Below are 23,436 nucleotides of genomic sequence, written 5' to 3' on the forward strand. Positions count from 1 at the left end.
TTTAAAAGTTGTGGTTTTAAAGGGGTGACGTGAGGGACTATTTCTTCAGCAGGGTGTAGTGATTTCCTCACAATGACGACAAGCCATAAAAAAAAAGAAGATAAAACAGTCCCACACATAAACCACATAAAACAACAACTTATGCATAAAACAGATGGTATATTTTGTTATTTGACCAATCCAAAGTCCCACCGCTCTTAGTTGCTACAAAGAAAACATGGCAGCGCTGGTTCTGTTTAGCTATTGATAGTTTCTGGGTGTCAGGCAATAAAGCTTAAAGAAATTGGCATCAAGGTCGATATTATTTTTTACTGTTGGGATACTAGACATCCAAATTAATAACACAGAAGTTATTAGGGGGCGGCACAAAGCCTTCAAAATGTAATATAAACAAAGGAGCATTAGCATTAGCGTCTTTCCTGGCTAATAATTCATGCTGCTTACTTCACCAACATTTGTCCTTTTTCAAATATCTTCAATGTTACAACAGAAAATAGGAGGAAGCTATCCTGGCTGACATTAAGCCAACTCTTCTTGATGTAGATATATATTAGCAGGCTAGTTAGCTAGCTAGATTTGTGCTAACTTAAGATGTGACTATATTCTGTACAATGTAATGTGTCTGTGAATGTTGTGGCATGGTCAGGGTATCAAGTCCATCTTTTACAGCCACATTTTAACAATTAAATGTCTTTAAATTGTTGTTATATCAGTATAAGTATAAGCCTGTCTAAGTATACCAGTATATTTCGTGGTTCTGGTGCTACCTAGCTTGCTTTGTACAGAGCCAGGTTAGCGGTCTCCCCCTTTTCAGTATTTATGCTAAACTATGCTAATGATGTCCTGGCTTCAATCCTAACCCAGAGCGAAAAGGAGCGGGATTTAGCATCGGTCAATTGGTTAGCTTTAGAGGTGCTAGTAAACTGATTTGTTATTAACCTTTGTACAGAGCCAGGTTAGCGGTTCCCCCCTTCTTTCAGTCTTTATGCTAAGCTAAGGTAACGTATCCTGGCTTTATTTCTTTAGCCATGATGGTATTAATCTCTGGGAGCTCATTTTCTTTGAAGGGCTCAAATTTCTATGTCTCCATAGGAGTATGTCTCTATCCACTGGACAAATATTCTTTATTTTATGGCACAAAATGGGTCAACATCATGTTAAAAAAAGAGAACATTTTCTCATTTCTTGACAACTGACCAAGTAGTTCTGAGGAAAAACCTTTTGTCAGTGAGGCCTGTAGAGCCAGGACATTGACATAATTTAAAATGCAATTTTTTTCAAAGGCTGTGAGCACAAACCAAATTGCAGTCGCCTTCATTATTTTGGGATGGAGGCAGAACTTTTGAGACATATTTGGCAAAATAAAAGCAAGCTAACTGCCTGCGTGGTTACACACCAGGAGAGGTAAGTGAAAAATGTTTTGTTTTTTTTGTGATTTGGCTGAAATGCAGCTCTAATATATTTATATTTATATTATGTATTGATGGCAACTCATTCCCACAGGGGCTCATTGGAAGATGGGATAGCTTCCAGCTCTGATGTGACCACGTACAGTAAGAAGCAATCTACCCCCGCTGCCCTACTTTATTCTACATGTTGCTGGTTGGAAGTGCCATGATGAGGATCACAGACAGACAGAAAGAAGGCAGGCAGAAGGGCACACATGGGTGTATACACACACACACTCCATACCAGCACACACCCACATGTGCACTCACATAAATATTGAGTATACACTCATATGTACAGTTATCTACAGGTATCTCCACTGAACTTCAAACTTCAGAGGTTTGTAAATTCAGTCAGCCCTATTTTCCCATTTGAAGTCTTGTGTTTTCGTACAGCGCAGATCTTCCTCCGCTCTTTATCTTTTCTCATTTTCTCTCAGCTCAGTGTCACTCCCAAGTGCTCCCTGCTCTACACACCCTCATTTTTTTTTTGAGCTTACAACTCTGAGTCAAACTGAATTTTTTTACAACCTTCCTTATCTAGCTGCTGCTTCTGCACGACACATCTCAACGCAACTGGCATCAGTTGAATTTGTGTAAAGTGCTACAACCGGTTATTGAGAGAGAAATTGGAAAACAAAAGGATAAAATGATGTAAAGTAATTTTAAATGTACTCTCGCAGTCTTCTATCACGCTCACAAACTCCTGTCACACACACACTCACACACATGGATGGCACACAGGCAACTCACTTCAGCTCATCCTCCAAAGTGGCCCATATTTATCTGGCTGACCTAATATTTTTATATTGGCAGAGGAGAAGATGTTTGAATGTCTTTTTAAATGTGGCATTGCACAGAGCGTAGCAGGCCGGGTTGATGGTGCTGTTGATGTAGCACAGCCAGTAGCCAATAGTCCACACCGTGTTGGGGATGCAGCTGGAGCAGAAGGTGTTAATAAGCACCATCACATTATAGGGAGTCCAGGTGGCAACAAATGCTACCAGGATGGCCATTATGGTGCGGGTCACTTTTTTCTCCCGTGACGGCGGCGCTTTCTTCTTCTTGGGAGGTTGCTTTGTCATCTTCACGATCTTCCGTGCCACGTGGTTCTGCCGATCTGAAGCCGGGACGATCTCGACGGTGGCGTTGGAGGGTGTGTAGCAGTCACCCTTGGGCGATTTAGTCTTGATCTTGATGCAGGTCAGCTTGGAGCCCCCGGCCTTGGCTCGCTGACGTGGGAGCGGCTGGCTTGTCTCGGCACTGGAGTTAGCAGTGGAGGGTGCCGCCTCCTCCTCCTTCTGATTGGACGCGGCCACGCTGCCGGATGTCGAATCGTTGGAGCTCTCCTTCTCCTCTCCGGGAGCGCAGTTCTCCCTCGCCACGTCGTCACCTTCGGCCTCGCCCTCGGCAGTGGTCGAGGAAGGTCCCTTGCCGTTTTGCAGTTTTCCATCATGCTGGTTAGCTCCGTCCTCAGCACACTGGCTCTGGGGGCGACCTGTGTCCTCGCCTGGCACGTTGTTATTGTTGGGTTTTGGTGTGTTGTTCCTCCTCTGGCCAGGTGACACGGGCTCCGGATTGCCTCCTGACGGCTTGCGGTTATCCTTCTTCACGCGGCTCTTGCTCGCTCTGGAGATCTGCCAGTACAGCTGAATCATGATAATGACGGGCAGGTAAAAGGCGGCGATGGCGGTGCCAAAAGTGACTGCGGCATTAGAGAAGAACTGGATGTAGCACTCCTTCTCAGGCACTGTCCGCCCACCAACAATGAACTGCCAGAAGAGGATAGCTGGTGCCCAGAGGATGAAAGACAGAACCCAGGCTGCTGCGATCATCATTCCTGCCATCTTGGTGGTCCTTTTGACAGGGTAGCTGAGGGGCTTGGTGACACAGAAATATCTGTCAAAGCTTATGATGAGAAGATTCATGACAGACGCGTTGCTGACGACGTAGTCCAAGGCTAACCACAGGTCACACACCACCGGCCCCAGGGGCCAGTACCCCATTACTATGTAGACTGTGTACAAGTTCATAGAGCACAGTCCGATAATTAGGTCAGCACATGCGAGGCTGAATAAAAAATAGTTGTTGACAGTCTGTAAGTTCCTGTTAACTTTGATGGAAAGCATGACCAGGATATTTCCAATAACTGTAACCAAGCTGAGGGAACCGGCCACCAACACGATGAACACCACCTCCACGGTCTTGTAGGCGCTTTCGCTCTCTTCCACAACTTCTGTGTCATTGCCTTCGGAGGCATTCCAGAAGGTGAAATTGAATACATCCATGGCATTTGGTCTTTTGTTGCCACCTCCTACTCAGATGGAACCTACAAGAGAGAACAGAAGAGAAGAGAAGAGTTGTAATGAGGCACAAAAGTGACTGTGGCAGCTTCAGCTTTTTAGTTACCTGAGGACTATTTAATGGCATATAAAACAGAAGTTGAAGTATTCCTAACTGTCCATGACTCTATCTGAACTCTGAACTCTCCTGAGCAGGGGTGATTCACGGCCTTGTGTAGTGCCACTTTTCATGCAATGCCACTTGTTTTAAGGCACATTACACTGCAAAAAAGCTCTAAAACTGATCCCAATGTTTTCTATATGCCAATCCATAATTCTGTATTTGTCTGACCTACGGTGTCTGACTAGCTCTTGGTCCAACTCTGTGCCATTTAATTTAAAAAGTCTAAGGATGTAGGCACTGACATTTAAAGGAGACATATTATGTTCATTTTCAGTCCTTATATTCTGGTTGAAACTCAAAATCTGTGCTTTAATATTTATAAAACCCCTTTATTTTTCTTATATTGTCTGTCTGAATATATAACCCTTTGTCTGAAAAACGTTGTTTTAACGCCTATCTCTTTAAGACCCCCAAAAAAGCCTAGTCTGTTTCGATTGGTCAGTGTTTTGGGGTCTTTGGCACCTGTGCTCTCAGCGTCTCTGCGCTGTCATTGCAGCCGGGGAATGACTGTAACAGCACTGTAGAGGCAGTTGCTGAATGCAGGTTGTGTGGATTGAGCATTTTCTGTTTCATAATCAAAAGAGACATGGAATATAACTAATTGTTTTAAAGGTCACATATTATTGTTATTATTATTATAGCATGGAATATAATTAAGTTATATTCCATGCTATAATAATAACAACAATAATAATGTGTGACCTTTAAAACAATTAGAGAACACAAATCTAAAAACACAGGGAAAGCAACAAACAATAATCTAAATTAAAATACAAAATTGCCGTGGGACATTAGCAACACTTCATTCAGTAAATTATGTTCAATACGCTACAGAAAATGTGATGCAATATTTCCATGTGTAATCGTGTGACAGGAGATAAGTGTTGACCCAGAAGTAGATTCTAAAATATAAATATATATGTCTCGCTAAACTATCCGTATGAGCAGTGTGACCTTTTCCGATCAGCTTTTAGTTCGTCGGAAAAGCAATTCATCAAACCACCGTGACTATTTTGTCTGTACGGTAATTACATCGGTAATTAGAATATGTGGCGCAGATATTTTTCATAATCAGTGCATAAATAACACCTCTCCATTAGACACCTGCTTCGTGATTGAGAAAAAATAAAATAAAAGCACTGAAAGGGCCTGCTCTAAACTGAGATCTAAGTGCACATGAATGGCTGATGAAAGAAGAGATGTGCTTGATATTAAACTTCATTTTCGTATCCTCATTTGACTTGTTGCTTCATTTCCAAACAATTTATTTAAACCTAATCAGTGGAAGAATAAAAAGTAGTTTTCTCACTGGACAAAAGTGTTTCCAATTACGTCTTGGAACCAACTAAATGTGCACAACTAGACAACAAAATAAAACATGCATGGTCACATTTCACCACGTAGAAATCCATGAAAAATGTTTTTTGCCTATTTATTTTTTCATGCAAAGTGCTCAAAGCTGTTTTGTTTCCTAAGCTTTTGTCTGCCTATCCACTTTGATGGACACGGCTTCGACCACAAAATGCCTAATGACTAGCCTGTGGCTGGAATTACGGTCCTTTCATTTCTTCTGAATGCGTTCCCAAACCCCTGTATTTGGAGTTGATGGGCGTTTTCAGATCAATCTTCCCTCTGCCGTGAATATAGTTTTTTCGACTATGCGATGCACGTACGTTCTTAAAAAGCGAGGGAAAAGTATAATTATACCCCACACACACAGTCCGTATTACCAAGAGTTCAATAAAAACTTTAAAAGGAATTATTGACAAAATTGGAGCTGACATTTTATCTTCAAAGGTCCATTTCCAACTTGCACTTAAAAATTCTCTTCATACAGCACTAGAAAATTCTTTTGATCCCCAAGTGACCCACTAGTTCTCGCTTTTAACCTTAAACATTCGCCCGTGTTGTAGACCTTGCTTTGATTTATACACTGCTCAGTTGTGCACTTCACAGGCCTGTGGTATTAGGAGTAATGTGGTTTGTCTGCTGGGCGTCTAGAGCTGCGGGCCACAACTCTTGGAGCAGTTTCAGGTGCTGCAGGTCAGATTTTATGGCACACTCAGTTTGACATAAATATCATCAGGCTTGAGAACTGCTTTCTGATGCTCCTTCTCTTTGTAAAAGAACGAATCTAACTTTCAGCCTGTGGTATTCTGCTTGTGTTTCAAAAGTGTTTCGAAAGTACCGTTCTGCTGAGAACAATCAATACGCTGTCCAATAAGTGAATACAAGTTTGACTTAAAACCACTCGAGTAACCACGGACATTTATCAATGCTCAGGCATCATGCACGATGGAATCAAATTGTCTGTTTCACTTGAGAGATAACTTTGGAAAGTGAAGACACACTGCGAATAAAGCTGACTCATTTGCCAAGGAGAACACAAACCAAGCAAAACAAAAAGTTGTTTTCTTCTTTGTTTTACTTTCAATTTGGTCCAGTTAAATCAGACTCTTTTCCCTCTTAGTGCGATTCATTTGGGCAGGTTTGAACCAAAACATGCACACCAAAATGTCTGTGCAGGCGATTTGTATGATCTCCTACCAAATGTGACAAGTGCTATTTTCAACACGCTGCAGACACATCACCACAACACATTGTTTTTACCTCATGACTGCTGTTGTATAGTTCGTCATATTGTTAATGCTGTAATTGTTTTTGGCACTAAAACCATCATCCTACTGGTACTACTTCCAGACATAAATTCCCCCAATGAGGCACAAGTCTTATGGTTGAAAGACCATGTGTTTGGGCCATTCACCTCCCCCCCCAGGGTTTAACATTACATTTATTCTTCTGTGGACAAAATCCTTTTGGAAACCACCAAATTCCAGTGCATAACTTTTCATAGGAAATCATACTACCGGTTCATGGTAACAGCCTGCTCCAAGACTCTTTGAGAAGCTCGTCTTGCTCCATTCCCAAACAAACAAATGGTATATTTGTTGGGGTAATGTGATCCAAACTCAGTCCAACCCAACTACTAGGTGCAATCTGCAAGTTTGATGTCAACGGCTTCTGTAGCCAGGTGCGCTTTGCATTCTGGGATGCAGCAGAGTATACAGAAGTACAGGGTGTCCATAAAGTCTCTTTACAACTTAAAAAATGAATTATAAAAGCAAATGAACGAACACTTTTGGAAATTATTACAGAATGAGGAGCAGATATTGATTTTTTTTGCCTCATTTAATACACCTCTACATGGGATCCATTAGTTGGTTATGGTTTGGGTTGTCCACTCCTCTTTATCCAACACTGTCCCTGTCTCTGTATATTTCTAGTGCCGTGCTCAAATTGATGGACTTGATGGTGGATCTCTTCCATATTTAGTTCTGTAGTTTGGCTGAGTCTTCATGTCCGTTTTGTTTCTATAAACAATGATACACATTGTGCCTTCTCTTGAGTAGCCTTTTTATATGGGTTCATTTACCACTACCCATTTCATCAACAGGGTACCTGAAATACACAAATGCAATGTGGGAAAAAAAAACTTTTATAACCACTGAGTACATACAACACATCTGATTAAGATATCTCAACGATTGCCTTTGTAATCATTTTTTTTTCAATCGTAAAGAGACTAGCCATTGAATTGCATAGCAATGTTTCTTTCACAGAAATATGCACTAGTGCGGAACAATACCTTGGTTTGTAAAGATGCATTTTTGGTTCACTTGGATTTTCTCCATGTGTGAAAAGAACCCAAGTCACTCACTTGATTTGAATGTGATGGTGACAATTGTTTTACATCATCAGATGGCCAGTGACCGATGTGAAACTGACTCACCCTGCAGCCAAAGTTAATGGAGTGTTATGGGTGACACAGCACTGCAGCTGGAGAGCGTCTAGTCCAAGACTTTGCCATTTCGGCTTAAGGTCTTTAACAGTTGAGCACAGTTGCTGAGTAACTAGTGAACATTCACTTATCTGCTGTGCCAGAAATCCCTAATCATTGCATTAGGCATGGAGCTAAGCTGGACTAATCCCCATAAAATGTTTAAGTCCACCGATTTATATTCAAAAACACCAACAATACAAATGGGACACACTTGTGGCTCGCTTGAGACAAGTGGATTAGAAAAGTAAAGTGGATCAGTATAGATGGTCGTAGCACAGTGGAGCCAGTTAACTCCCTTCGTTGCTCTTTGTCCACCTCCGGCTGCCATAAGCCTCGTCCCACACCTGAAATCTCTGCCACAAAACAGCGGAAGCCGTGCCCTGGATAGAGTCAACTTAAGATGCACAAATCCCTTTCAGCTCAATTTGAACAGCCACAGTTTTCTAAAAAGGTCTCAGAGGAGACGAGACTTTGTTTTAAAGCTTTCGTGCACATATTGTCAGCAATGTTAGCATCAACCTACTGCGAAAAGACCCTTCTGCTGCAAAGGGGAAAGCCAGTGCTGTGCTGATTGGATTCCTACTTATGTATCTATTATCTCATCTCCCTAAGATACAGAAACAGTAGTAGGGAAGTTGTACTGAACAGAAGGAAGATGTCTTTGCGTCACTGTTGACTTGTAGAAAAGCTGGCATGCCAGCCCGCTGAGCATGAGTGCAGTTGCCATCGCCTGGGGAGAGCAGCAGTGGCACTCTTAGCATAGCTATCAATCATAGAGCTTACCTGCGAGTCTCAGTACTACTGCAGTCTGTGCCACTGTATCTGACAGAGCACAATCACAACGTGAGTGACACTTCCATCATTATCCCGAGAGATGAATATTCAGATTTTTTCCTCATCAAGTGCTTTATATCGTGTATGTTAATCTAGAGTGAAGTTAAATCGTCACCATCCTTAAACTTCTGCACCGAGTTGTGTTTAGGAGGATTCCGTAATATTACATTTACCCTTTTTGTTTAGTGTATTGTTGGAGATTTGTACAAGTTGATCATTAAAACACCTGAGCATTATGTTAGCACAGCTGGAAACTGTTTTGTGCTGATTTGAGAAGCAATAAAATGATCCTTCCTCAGGCTGGTTGAGTATCTAGAGGTAAAGTTGGAGGTTTGTACAAGTTAAAATGATTATTTCTACCCTTGTCAATGTCTTTACGGTATTTTCAATAAATTTTGTAACTCTTTTCATGATTAAAACAGTTTGTTTCATTGAAAACAACAGCAATTTTCTGGGTGACCCCACACTTTTGAGCGCTAGTGTATGCGTTTCATCATATTGTTACCTTGTAAATCTTTTGGTTGTGTCCTATCTATTCAACATTAGAACATATTAGACATGAGGACAGTATGTTCTTGCTGAAATGGGCAAAATCTCACCTAAGTTATGCAGCAAACTTTAACCAGATGCAGCAAAAAGGTCCCGAGAAGGACCGTTTTTAGTGATAGGGTGAAACAGACAAAAACTAATTTTACTAGTCTATTAAAAGATATTGTCGCTGATATAAAGGGTGTTCATAAAGTCTCTGTACAATTAAAAAAGAATATTAAAACGGCAATTTATTAAAAGATATCTTAATCACACTTGTTGTATGTTAATCTGTTTAGCAGTGTGAAGTAACATCGTCACCATCCTTAAACTTCTGCACCAAATTGTGTTTCAGAGGATTCTGTAATATTACATTTACCCTTTTTGTTTAGTGTATTAAAAGAAGAAAAAATAAGGGGAGACAAGTCGGTTGCTGCCATGGGAGGACGTGAATAAATGAGCTTGAGTATTGTTCTGTGTTCAGACTTAGGTATTCCTGGAGCTGGCTCACTAGAGCTGAAAATTGCTTATGTCCTCCGGGAAGCCGAAAGGGCTGACCTCAACTTTCCCCACAACTTCTGTCCTTACTGTCTTTTGTAGTGGACTCCGGTGGGGTCAGATGTAAATAATAACCGAGCTGAAGTATGAAACAGTTGTTGTCTTTTCATTTAAATAACTGCTTTGTCTTTTATCTGAGGCTAAATAAGCACTTTCACAGGTCAACTGTTTTGTCAGGGACAGACAACAGGTGTCAGCTTTCCTGTTGACGTCGCTTCAAGCAGAAATATAGGAAACATTGTTTTCACTGGCGGCTGTGTAGCTGCACTGAGACCGATGCATTTGGCTGCCTCCCCAGTGTCCAGATTCCCATTCCCCATCTCTGAGCACTGATCCAAGGTAGAGCCCAGGGCACTTGCCCCCTGCTTTCAATGATTACATGCATTTTCATTGCTGGCCCTCTCCATGGGAGCGTGCAGGGTAAGGCATTCGTTTACTTGCTGTTTGCAAGAGGGGCATGACTGGAATGCAAAACCTATCATTGCTGCAGTACAGGCGCTCCGCAGGGGGTGCAGGTCCATTCAACACTTCTCTCGGTAGTATTACAGTTCATGGATATAAGAAAGTTTTAAGAAAGGAAAAATAATCACGACTTCACTTGCTCATCCGTAGCTCAAGGCTTTCCTATTGTAGAGGGGGAAAAACTGTTTCTGTTAACAGAGGTGATGTAACTACAACAGTCACAAGTTAATGTGACAATGTGGGAACGCTCAATCACGGCTGGTAAACATGAAACGGAAGTGTTTTTAGCAACACAGACAATCTTTCTCATATTTTTGGACTGTGTCGTGAGGTTAAGTTCCTGCTTAGGTAAATATTGGCTCATTTTATCCCAAGTGTGTGTGTGTGTGTGTGTGTGTGTGTGTGTAAACTGCTCCCTAGCAGGGCCGTCATTCAGACGGGGATACTGACAAAGCGCTGCGATACACCCACACACACACAAATGCATACAAATATTTGGAGAAGTGTTTAGCAGGAAATGAAAAAGGTCCCGATAACCATCGAACCAACAAGCCATCTCAGTGTTCTGATGAAACATGGCTACAAAATGATCCGAGTCTTGAGCCGGTGAAGTATAATTACAAATTTGCATTCATTTCCTCGAGCTCTCTCCGCTGTCTCAGGGGTATCAGACTGTTAGGGGTAGATCTTGACAGATGCCTGTAGAGAATCAGTGTAAATATTTAAACAGAGAATGATCAAAGCCATTTATCCATCCGTTTATTTGAGTACTGGATCATGGTGGCAGTGGGCTGAACAAAGTAAGTTCGATGTTCTTTTCCCCCAGTCACGACCTCGTAGCTCTACCCGGGGTGTTCCCTGTCCAAAAAATATATTAAATTCCTTCAGCAAATTCTGTAGAAGTATCCTGATAGATCTCGACCTGGAAGGAGACCCAGGAGGATACCACCACAGAGAATACCCCCCCTCAGGAGGAATACAGGTCAGCCTCCTTTGACTAGCTCCTTTAAACTTAAAGGATCAGGGGTTCTTTTTAAAGCGGTCTTTGGATGTCTGTGCTTCTTACCCTGTCCCTTGTGTCCTCACAGTGAAGCCCAGACACCCTCTGAAAGAAGCCAGTTTTGGCTACTTCTATGCACATTATTCCAGTCACTACCCTGATGCCAGGAAAGTAGACTGCTGGGTAAACAGAGCTAAATGCTATAAGTTTCAGGTGCTAGGCATATGTTTGTCAGTAGAGAAGATGCTGGATCAGTAGAAGCGAAAACCTGGACAATATCATAAGTTATTTGTAATAAATGTGCGCTACCGCTCAAAACTTTGGGGTAACTAAATTGTTCTTTTCTTTAAAAAATAAGGACATTTCTATCAAAGCTGGTTAACGGTTGATTTTCTTATGGAAAACGTGTTAATCCACGCTTAGTGTTGAAAGGCTCATTGATCATTAAAACACCTGAGCATTATGTTAGCACAGCTGGAAACTGTTTTGTGCTGATTTGAGAATCAATAAAATTATCCTTCCTCTGGCTGGTTGAGTATCTAGAGGTAAAGTTGGAGATTTTTACAGGTCAAAATGATTATTTCTACCTTTGTCAATGTCTTTACTATATTTTAGATTCATTTTGTAACTCATTTCATGAATAAAACAGTTTGTTTTCATAGAAAACAGCACAAGACATTTTCTGGGTGACCCCAAACTTTTGAGCGCTAGTGTATGCGTTTCACCATGTGGTTACCTTGTATATATTTTGGTTGTGTCCTATCTATTTGACATTGGGACATATTACACATGAAAACAGAATGTTCTCACTGAAATGGGCAAAATCTCCCCTAAGTTATGCACCAAACTTTAACCAGATGCAGCAAAAAGTCCAGAGACGGACCATTTTTAAGGGTTACGGTGTAGCAGACAAATACGCTATATACTGGTCTATTTAAAGATATTGTTGCTGTTGTGATATTTTCCATCCATCCATCCATCTTCATTTGCTATCCGGGGGGCTTGGTTGTCCTGGCAACATTTTCCAGCCCTGCTTGGGGGATCCCCAAGGCGTTCTTAGGACAGATGAGACATATAATCCCTCCAGCATGTTCTGGGCTCACCACAGGGCCTTACCAGTTAGACGTGCCAAGAACACCTCTAATGGTAGGCGCCCATGGGCATCTGACCACCACAACTTGGTCCTTTCAACGTGAAGGAGCCGCGGGTGGACTCTGAGCTCCTCACCCCATCTTTACGGCAGAGTCCAACCTCACAAAAGAACCTAATTTTAGCAGCTTGTATCCCAGATCTATGCTTTTGGACAGTGTTACTACAACTCATGAACATAGATGAGGGTTGGAACATAGATGGACTGTTTAATCTGGAGCTTTACTTTCTGGCTCAAGACCCAAAGATTCTTAAACTCCTTCGCTTGAGGAAGCAACTCACCCTCAACCCAGTAGGGGCAATCCAGAGAAAGAGAACCATGGCCTCAGACTTGGAGGTGCCGACTCCTTCATGCAACATGTGTTATGTGTTTTTGTGCGTGCTTAAACTAGCATTTCCAATACACAAGTTGGTTAGCTGAATGTCAAGTAGCAACACATTACAATGAATGGAGAGGCCTTAATTCAAACCCAGCCTCCAAAAGTCTAGGGCTGGCCCTGTTTTGAGTCTGTTTATGAATATCACATAACAGATTGGCAACAAGAGACTGCCCACAGAGCCCAAAGCCCACAGTGGAGGCACTTATTTATTGCCAAGAACACGTAGGTACATAGGTCCCACTCAAGTTATACAAGTACAGAAGGCTCATAGCAATGACCCACATAACGTCTTCTCTGATCCGACAGAGTGGATTTCAGTTGGGGGAAAGACTCAACGGTGTCTCTTGGCAAGTCTGTCAATGTCCAGGTATTATTTCCAGCCAAGTTTAATTTTGTTGGAATTGCTCACCCTCCGACACAAGCTGTCGTCCTAGTCCGAGCTCCAGGATGGGGTTTCCTGCTTCCCCTGTTCTATGTGAGGTCACTCTTTCCCATTAAAGCTGATTCAAGAGGATCTTGGAATCACTCTTAGGGCTAATTCATGCTCAACATTAGAGTACAGACAGCAGGCTCTGCCCCTATACCTATCTGTGTTAATTATATATATATATATATATATATATATATATATATATATATATATATATATATATATATATATATATATATATATATATTGTTACATCTGTAAGCTTTCAGAAAATTTGCACAGAGTTATTTAGTTATTCCACTTGCCATGCTTTAATCAACCAATACCAAAAGGTTTTATTGACTTTCTGTATATTGATTGGTCAGTGGGCGTCTCATCTGTAGATATATGCCCTTGTTCGTGACTTAGCAGTGTCAGTGCATGAGGAGCATGGCCGTGGTAGGTTGGATCGCACCCAGTAATAAGCACATTGCTAATTTATTGTCCTACGTGGCTGACCACAAGAATCCCTTTGTTTACCAGAAAAAATCAGACCAGACTGAGAAGCAAGTGTGTATTCTTCATTTAAATCACAACACAGAGTTTACATTAGTTATATGGACACAGAAGAAACAGAGCTGTACCACTAGAAATCCTGGCGGTAGTGAAGCGAATAGTTCAAGTGAGACTTGACCATACGACATGAAGAAATGTTTACAAATGGCAAAATTTTGAGATTTTAGTGAATAAATGACTATTTATTGGCCTCATATGGTGTCTACAATGATGCCTCCGCTTTTACCCCAGGAGGTATATCATTACGACTCCTACTATTGTTGCCATGTTTCTTGCTGTTAGAAACTTTTAACTAAGCTGAACTTGCTTCTAGTGGACATATACCTGACAACTCCAAGGTTCATTGGGCCTCGCAACCTCTCCAACATGATAAACCTGCGATTAACAGCTGAAGTATTAAATGCTTACTTGAAAATGACCTCGTCAAAAGTTAGACAATGGCATTATGCATGAGAGGGGGGTAATTACAGGGGAAACCTCTTCTTTGCAGGTGTGACAAAAGCCTCTCAAACCCAGACCTCTCGGGCAGTGCTTGTGCTAAGTGGCCAGAGCATTAATGGAGAGTTAACGAGCAGGAAATGGCATTCAAGCGTGTGGAAAAAACAAGCTGTGATAATCTGCAAACAGTCAACTACCCAGAGATTCCCCAGAGAAACTGTAGGTGGCCGTGTGTCACTGTGCGCCAAGTGAGGGGGATGAGATCAAAATGTACACTGGAGGATTTGCATTTGTCTTTGTGTGTGCACATATTTTGATTAACAATACAGCGAGGGGGTGTATGAATAGAGGTTTTGGCCAGACTCTCCAGATTCTCTATCTTCCCGTTTCAATGCGGTCAACCAAATCAAGACTGCTCCACTCCCTCTTTATTCCTCTTGATGAATTGTGTTGAGTCTTGACAGCAAGAGGCTCGTAATTCTTTCACAGTGACCTTTAGATGCCACTTCATAGAAATTATATTCATACTGATTTACCGCAAATTATCTTCAGCATTGCAGGAATGTCGTTTTAAGGTGCCCTCTATCCGGTTACACCCCCTCCTTACCTCTTCAAAGAATGCTCAGAGATCATCCTATTGATATTCCAGCATTTTTTTTTTTTTTTTTTTGCTATGGCAGCCTCCACACCATCTGTGAAAAATGACAGTGTCACAAACGACCTCTGCTGCTCTGCCAGGCAGCCCATCCAACGACTCCGATCCACTGTAAGCTGCCACATTCATCCCCCAAAATCTGTTAGAAACACGCACTTTTTAAGATGGAATTACTGGAAGTATGTGAACGCCTTCTGCCGAGCGTAGATTAAAAGGAGGGAGTGTTTCGAAACACATGCAGGTCAATGGAGAGATCTTATATAGTTCTAACTGTAGGTGACAGATCAGAAGCCACACTGTCTGGAAAATATCACCAGCCTTCTGGGATACAAAAAAGAAACACTGGAGCTCAGCCAGTAATGAATGAACAAAGTCCTCAAGCAAGCTGGGAAGGTAAGGAAGATGAGTCAATTTTCCTGCTGTCATACAGAGAGACCCTGCAGCAGCTCCTACTTGACAAACACCGTCACGCTACCTACTCAAACGCTCGCTATCTCGCCTCTCACTTCACATTAAACGTTTTATTCCATACAAATAATTTCCCCGCGACTGAGAAAACCCTGCACCGTGTATCCTCTGTTGATTTGGCTTTAATTAGCAGATTTCCATATTTCTAATCATAATTGCTTCTCAAGAGTAGAAGCATGAGCCGCCGCACCGTCTCGTACAATTTCATTAGTCGAAAAATCTCAATGGAGAGTTTGTATCTTGTTATAGTTTAAGTAGCCGTGTTTCCAATATCAGCACAAATATCCGCTTTTATCAGCATCCTTGATCTAAAAATAACCGATATCATTATCGGGCCCAAACATGTTAACCAAAAACCCCTAATGCAAATCAGGCAACGCATCATGGCTTGTAAGACATTGCCTCTTTATTTTATCCACATGGAAATCGTCCCAGGTGTCCCTGTTAGCTGGTACATGACAAGCATTTTTCACTGGGCACCAAGGGCATCTGCAGCAGCCACAGAACAAGCTCTAATCAACAGACAGACTTATTAAGCAACATCTGGCAGGCGAGCCATTCCTCTGGTGGAATGCTGCAGGACATTGCCAGCAAACAGACAGCCTGCATATGTGCAGCGAGTGGCTACCACTATGGATGGAATAATGTAAATATATGTGTAGTGATCCAGCTCCTGTGCAATGGGGAAATCCTTTAAGCTTGAATAAGTGTATTGACATTTCCATTTCTTCTCCTATAAATATATGCCCGTTTTTTGATTATCTAATCTGTGCCTCGCGCCGGCAAAAATAGAACATCGATGATTGTTCTTGCAGTGCATGCCTTTCTCGGCTCGTCTTTGACAAACCTCCTGAATTTCAAGCTCTGATTCAGATACATTCAAGGGAAATGCTAAGCTTCACTTGGCCTGGAACACTATCATGTAGCACATTATATATGTGGCATTATGGTATCACTATGGTATCACACCCTATTGTTGCTATCAGCTAAGAGCATCTCCCAACCACCATTAGAATGACAGTATTGCTTTTCTTATATTGCCTCTGGGACTCCCCTGCTGTCCCTGCGTCTTCATACTATGCATGGCAATGAGCTGGCCCACTAGTCTCTCCTGGCAGTTGCTGGCTCATTACTGATTTCACATAGAGCATAGACATGGATGCACTCTCCACTGAACCTCTGCATTTATGTAGTGGCTCAGTAATCGCCTCACGCAGGTGAAGCCGATCCCTGCTGGTGCTGCTGTGGGGCTCCCTCTCCCAGGCTTTGTTCAATTAAACCCTGCTCTTAGCTGCCACCGCAGAACAAGTGTCGCATCACCCAGTATGGAAATCGAGAGGGAAAGGAGTGGATAGGTGTTACGGGAATATACATATACTTCAATTCTGATCTGTTAAGAGAGTTTGAGACTAAAATAAAAAAATCCGCAGCAGCATCTGATTCTGCAGCAAACAAATGGAAAGGTCACCTTCTATTAATGTGGCGCAACGCTGCCTTTGAATAATGAGATCATGTTATGCAAGGAAGCTCTCAGACTCTGTGCAGTGAGTGGTTGTGATCGTGCCACCGGCTCTCAGTGCAGACTGACTTTATGACCAGACATTTTAACTCGGGCCGATGAGCAATTATAACTAACCCTTCGACTAGAGTGTTCTTAGAGGGGAAGAACATAAGCCTGTTAATGTCACTCTCAATGTGACACTCTTAAAGGTTTAACTGCTTCGGAAAAAAGGTGTCGAGCTCATTGTTAGCATTCGGTAGTCGAGGAAAGTCTTCTGACTTCACACACACACACACGCCAGGCAGGGCTGTGGTACTTGAGTCTCATTATGGTCTCGAGGCCAGTCTCAAGAGCACTTTTCTTGAATATCCACTAGTGGAAGTTGACATAACTTTTTCCTCCCTATTGAAAACATGAAAATGTAGCTTTATTGACATCTATGGGTTTTTTTTTCAAGCCTATCAGAGAATGTAGTTAATTTCACTGGTAGAAACCAATTTAAAGCCACAATATGCAACATTTTTATGTTAAATTATACTGATGTTGATGTTCTTTCTGCCCATTTGTTTCAGTTTCACAGGGGTGGATTTGTGAAGGGAACAGTGCCTTTTTTTATACTACCACTGGAGAATCTAAAAAAAATAACATTTTCAACTTCTACATATTGCGTAAGTATGCAGTGAAATCTTTAGCCCTGTGAACCTTTAAAACCCTTTAAATGCCAAAACAACACAATTTATCAGGGACATTATCGTGGGATTTGTAACTTTTTGCCGGATCATGAATGGATCATGTCTGACCAACACTTCTGTTAATTAAAGTAACCAATTCGAAGCTTATCTTAGTAATATTTCTCAATTTATTCTACATGTAAATGCCTCATTTAAAATCAGCTTTGGGTGCAGAAAGTAGATCTTTATACTTTTTATACATTTAAAAGTTAGTTCTTAGAGTTCAATACATCTGCCATTTGTCTTGACTTTTGGATCCTCACTTAACCCCCTGGGATCACTTCAATATAATACCCTTTGAGACCATTAAGGACACAAATGTCCACTCCCAACAAAAAAAAAAAAAAAAAAACACTATAAACACTTTACATTTTAATATTTTTTTGTACTGCTTTGGGTTAAATCTTACAAACTTCAGTCCTGCTAAAAACTGCCAAATATTTTCATTTTAACCCTTTAAATGCCAATCCAAAATATATCAAGAAAAAACCCTTCCAAAAATCATGCCATGTGCAGTAACACAGCCAAAATTATTGCCCAAAAAAAAGTGAAAAATTACAAATTTGGAGGAAAGTGTCCCTAGTGATACTAGAGGGTTAAACTGGACTCGACCTTGGAATTTGAGTCCTCTAAGGTGGTCGGGACTACCGCTCTGCATCTGCTCAGTCAAAGTCCTACTCAACTGAAATAGTCCTCTTTTGCATTTTTATTTTTAAGAGATAATGGGTGCCATTTCCCTGAGCATGATGGTGCTCTTTTGCCTGCACTCTGTGAATCAGCATGCCTGTCTAAGCACTCCTAATCGCTCCGCCAGCATCACTGTCACCCTGCTACTGTCCTGTCCTCGTCCCCCCTGTATATGTCCTGCCTGTGATGTATCATGCTGGCACCATCCCTCGATAGAAAGCTGTGGTGCTCATTAAGATAGAGAAAGATAGCAAAAATGGAAAAAAGGCAGGGAAGGCGAAGGGAACGAGATAAAGCGTGTGCCTGTTGGATTTGTTCCACTTCATTGTTTCTGTATTTCGTTGCCCATCCCCCACGTACTCTGTCTTTCTCCTGTGATTCAGACTTTAGTGATAAAAAGCAGAGCTATGTTGCCCTTGGACAGGTTGTACTATTTACAGTACCTGTTCTAGTTTCCCTATATGTTACAGTAAGCCAGGAGATCATTTCCACCACAATATACACTGATCTAGAGCAGCATTTAGTTAGGATAATGTGAGTAATGAATCATTTTTAAAGTTTTTTTGCTGATCTCCAAACTCTACTTTCCTGCTACAGCCAAACGAGAAAGCCAGGAGACTATAACAAACTGTCTGTTTCAGTGGAGCGTTATGGGACTTGCGGTCCAAGAACCAGTGATGTATGAAGCTTCTCTGTGGTTGTTCACTTGCAGGGGAATCTGTCTCACACTTGTAAAGAGGCAACTTCAGCTAAGTCAGATAAGACGGGAACACAATGTGCCGCAGTCAGTCACAAGTGGCCGTCAGCATCCTTGGCAGTAACCTGCGCTCCGAAAAGCCTAGTGGTGTTGCTCTAAATAAAGCCGACAGATGCTAATCCATGGAAGTCGACCTTGATCCAAATAACAGATGCGCCATGACCAAAACTCAAAGCGTTCAAAAACCTGATGGCCTGTCAAGCCACGTGTCACACAGACAGGCAATTTCGACAGGACCCATTTATGTGGCTTTCCCGATTTGATTACCTTGTCACTGCCTCTCATTTATCCGCTGATGAGAGGAGATTAGTACTGGTGTAATGTGATACCTGATTGGCATTTTTTTTGTTTCACCTCAGTGGCCCCGCTAGAGGGGATCTACAGTGTTTTGACAGTCTTCACATAACTTCCTATGTGGTTAATGCAACTCAAAGGTTCAGTATGTTATCTGTCTTTTATGTGTCATACGACTACAAGTATGACAAAAAGTTAATTTTAATATTTATAACCATACTTAACCTTTGAGGAAACACTACTGGAGGCCAGAACATGATCTAAAACATGATTGGGAAGCACATATGGAGTACCTCAGGGAACCTGCCTTGGTCCTTTTCTATTTTCACTCAAATCGCCGTAAGGCCTTAGTAGTGTCTACATAAGTTTGATGGCTGTAGTTTCTAAATGTTTGGCTTTACTTAGATACTGACCAAAGTGTTCAAAGTTAATTAACTGATTCAATTGGAATAAACTGGAACTTAAACAGCTGATTACAGTTAAAACTTATCTAGCAACAAAGTTCAAGAAAACTTGGGTATGTCACTTTTAACTATTATTTAACACAGTTAAAGTTTATACAAACAGCAGAAAGTGCTGCCATCCATCTTTTATATGTCCTACTACTACAAATTTGACAAAAAGTTCATTTTAATATTTATAACCATACTTAACCTTTAAAGAAAAGCTACTGGAGGCCAGTTCTCGGCTTCTTTTAGAAGTACAAAATTCTAATAAGCTCCCACCTGTCGAATCTACATTATATTTCACAGACGTTGTCATCAATTATACATGTTGTATATTAAATACTCCAGCTTCACTGTCTGCCCTCCACTTATTTGCATTGCCTCGGGAGGCTGTCCCGTCTGGAATAACCATCCATAATGGTGACTGCTTAGTTAAATGAGGTTTCTGAAGTTTAAAAGATAAATAATGATCACAGGGTTTAATTTTCTGAAAACAGGACCTCACAGGAAGAGCTGCTGGCATGTTGTCAGGTGCATTTAGATGCTGCTGCTGGAGAATGCACGAAGCATTTTGAGAGACAAGAGGCATGCTCCTGCATTACATTTGATTTATTTAAGCCATCTGTCTTGCTGGTAGGTCTTGACACGCAGGATTGATGGCATCGACAAGCACTGTTCTCAGTATTGCAGTGGGAATAACACATGCCAACATTGTGGTTTTGCTCACTACATACGTTACATAATTTCTGCCCATCTGATGGAGCAATGGCCTAAAAATAATGGCTGGAAACACATGCTAACACAGCCTTGCGCACCCAAACAAAGCAGTCGTTGTGAAATTACTGTGGAAAAAAGCTTTGCAGGGGGATGCTTGAAGGCAAGAGGTGTCAGCTATGTAATTAGCCCTTCTTGGTCTGTCCTCCCTTTGCTTTCAGTATCTCATTCCCTTGTGCGTTGACTGACAGCTTTATATTTCAAGGGGGGGCATGCCACTGGACTTTTATGCTAGAAAAAAAATCAAAACACTCTCCACCATTAAAACGTGGCTAATTGGTGTTTCACATTTCATCACGTCAACAGTGCACCTAACCTAACATCTCATCAAAACATTACGCCCAAAGCCAATCAAAGCCTTCCATCTAAACATCCGTCAGCAGACTTGTCACTGATGACGCCCGTTTTGTTGACATTAGAGCGTGCAAAGTAAATTGCCCCAGGGAAACTTGCTGTCATTTATAATTCGGTTAATTGGTATTTTTTTAAGTCATGTTGCCTGGAGTAAAACCCCATTGAAAAGGCCAGCCTTTGACCCATTTCCACCAATCAGAACATCCGTCATTAACTGTGCCATTTTTTATTAAATTGAGACTTAATTGAAAAAAAAATTACGGTTGAAACCCTAACACTTTGCCCAAACCAGTTGGTCCTTTAAAAACTTTTTTTCTATTAAGACTAACCTTTTCCGTGTTTTTTTCTTTTTTCCAACAAGATCTCATACCGAAACGACAGAATAGACTGTTTGTCAATAACATCCATAACCCATACCACACATTTCAGAAATGCCGGAAGTGAAGTAGTTACAAGGGTGACGTGAGCCATGTAAGTTACATAAATAGTACATTTTTACTTCTGCCATTTAAACTCTGAATCACCGTCGATCACTACTACTACGTCAGCAAGATGTCGGTGAGGACAGCCTAAAACATAAATGAGTCGTATTTTTCTGCCTGTACAAACACCCTTTGTTGTCGTTTTTGAGGGACGACCAGTTTTTTTGTAAATTGCATCTTAACCTTGAGGTGTCCTCCCAGCAATCTCTCTGTAAATGTATCTATATCAGTGTGATGATTGCCTGTTGTTTTTGTGCGCCTGGTTAGTGTCCATTGGGAATTACCGATGACATTTCTGTGGTTATGATGCATCCCACTTGCTCACTTGTTCACCAAAACACCTGCCTACTCTGATCAAACATATGAGGGACATGATATTTAATCAAACAATTCTAGTTCAATGTGTTCACAGGAATGAGCATTCAACGGGTACAGCCTTGATACATGTGAAATGATGGGCAGCTGGCCAAATGAGACTCACAACTATACATGATGAAAGGAAATGTGTAATGTATTTTTAGCAAGGCCAAGATCATATGTTGAGCTGTGGACCATGCATTGTCTCTGTGGTAAAAAATGATTTTATTCACTCTGACTTTCTCAGTCAAAAAACATGTATGGAGTACCCCAGGGAACGTGCCTTGATCCTTTTCTATTTTCACCCAAATTACCATAAGGCCTTAGTATCTACATGAGTTTGATGGCAGTAGTCTATAAATGTTTGGCCTTACTTAGATACTGATCACTAAATTATAAAAGTTAATTAACTGGTTAAATTGGAATAAACTGGAACATAACAGCTGATTACGGTTGAAACTCTTATCTAGCAACATAAGTTCAAGAAAACTTGAATGTGTCACTTTCAAGTGTGTATTATCTTTTTATTATTGTTTAATTATCTCAGCAAAATTATATTTACAAGAAGCAGAAAGCCTGCTGGTTGAAATGTGAGACCTTGGGCCTCATGCAGGAAGCGATATACACACAAACTTTGACTTTCCTGCCAGGCGAGTACTGCTGCTCTGGAAAATGTTGGAAAAAGTTTTGGTCCTTGTAGCCTTTTTTGACTTCTCTCAAATTTTATGGGCATATGGCATCGTATTTCCACACGGCACAACACCTGCCCTTTTATGTGTTTAGGGGGCGTTACCTATGCTAATAAACCATTCTGAGCAAGTGGGATGCATCAATCAGCACAGCTGGGTAAAGACAAGACAGATTGGGATCGTTAGGAACGTTTGGTGCATCTGGACTTTTTTGTTAAGAGGAAATAATAAGAGAAAATATAAAAAGACAGTTAAGAGAATGTTGCTGCATGAATGAGGCCCTTGGTCAGAGTACTCAATGAGGTCAAACAAATTAACCACATTACAGCCCTTGATTTCTATACAAAGTAATACAAAAGTTATTAGTTGTCATTTAATTGGATCGGGCCAAACCCCAGGAATTTAGTGCAGTTATCGAAATCTCAAAGAACCAACTGAAGACATAATAAACACCAGTGGCACCATGGTAATTTAGAAAATCATGCCCGTATTCACTAAAATTATGTTAATAGGCTAAGTTAATGTGTCAGTCACTGAGTACTTCGGTGCCTTTCAGCTCACACTGAATTAATTTTTTGGCAGTTGTGCTCCAAACAAGATTATGGCACATTACGAGACATGATATGTTGTTAATTCATGCCGACAACTTACAGCACGTGAAGGAAAACCAGGACTCCTATGTGGCTTCTGCAACACTGAGTTATGATGTGACATTAGGGCTGAAACTTCACCTCAAAAAGAATTTATTATCCCCACCAACTCCTCCCCCTCTGTTGGTCAAATTCCTGCCCCAGTACTTGTCACTCTTCCTGACGAGCTGTCGACACTGAACACAGCATTCGCACTTTATTCAGGCTGCGGGTGACGCCACGTCATCCGGCACTGCGGGCGGTGAAAGAAGCATACTGAGAAGTCAGCCAATCTGGAATTAAAAAATGCAATGTTGGTGTTCACAGAGTTTCTGCTGCCAGATTTTTGCTGTACTGCTCTTTTTGAAATTTTTTCTTTTTTTTTAATTTTGATGTTACGCCCACGTCCATCCAACACAGTCACAACAACTGGCATACACCCCTCAATTTCTTTTTTCCTACCCATTGGGGAATTAAAGTAAACACAGTCAAAGACAGAAAGGCAATAGTAAATCCTTTTTTA

The 23,436-nt window shown here is 41.3% G+C and overlaps 1 protein-coding gene across 2 annotated transcripts in view; it reads right to left on the reverse strand.

The window, feature by feature from the left end:
• Positions 1 to 1,119: 1,119 nt before the first annotated feature.
• The window catches only part of chrm2a (cholinergic receptor, muscarinic 2a), an 89,256-nt gene continuing 66,939 nt past the window's right edge, over positions 1,120 to 23,436 (reverse strand). For both annotated transcript variants that reach the window (XM_059325554.1, XM_059325555.1), the window contains exon 3: positions 1,120 to 3,777. In XM_059325554.1, the coding sequence (XP_059181537.1) occupies positions 2,231 to 3,736 (1,506 nt within the window). In that variant the 5' untranslated portion in view covers positions 3,737 to 3,777 and the 3' untranslated portion in view covers positions 1,120 to 2,230. The remainder of the gene's footprint in view (positions 3,778 to 23,436) is intronic.

This window comes from Centropristis striata, chromosome 22 (genome assembly GCF_030273125.1).
Source record: "Centropristis striata isolate RG_2023a ecotype Rhode Island chromosome 22, C.striata_1.0, whole genome shotgun sequence".
Classification (NCBI taxonomy): domain Eukaryota; kingdom Metazoa; phylum Chordata; class Actinopteri; order Perciformes; family Serranidae; genus Centropristis; species Centropristis striata.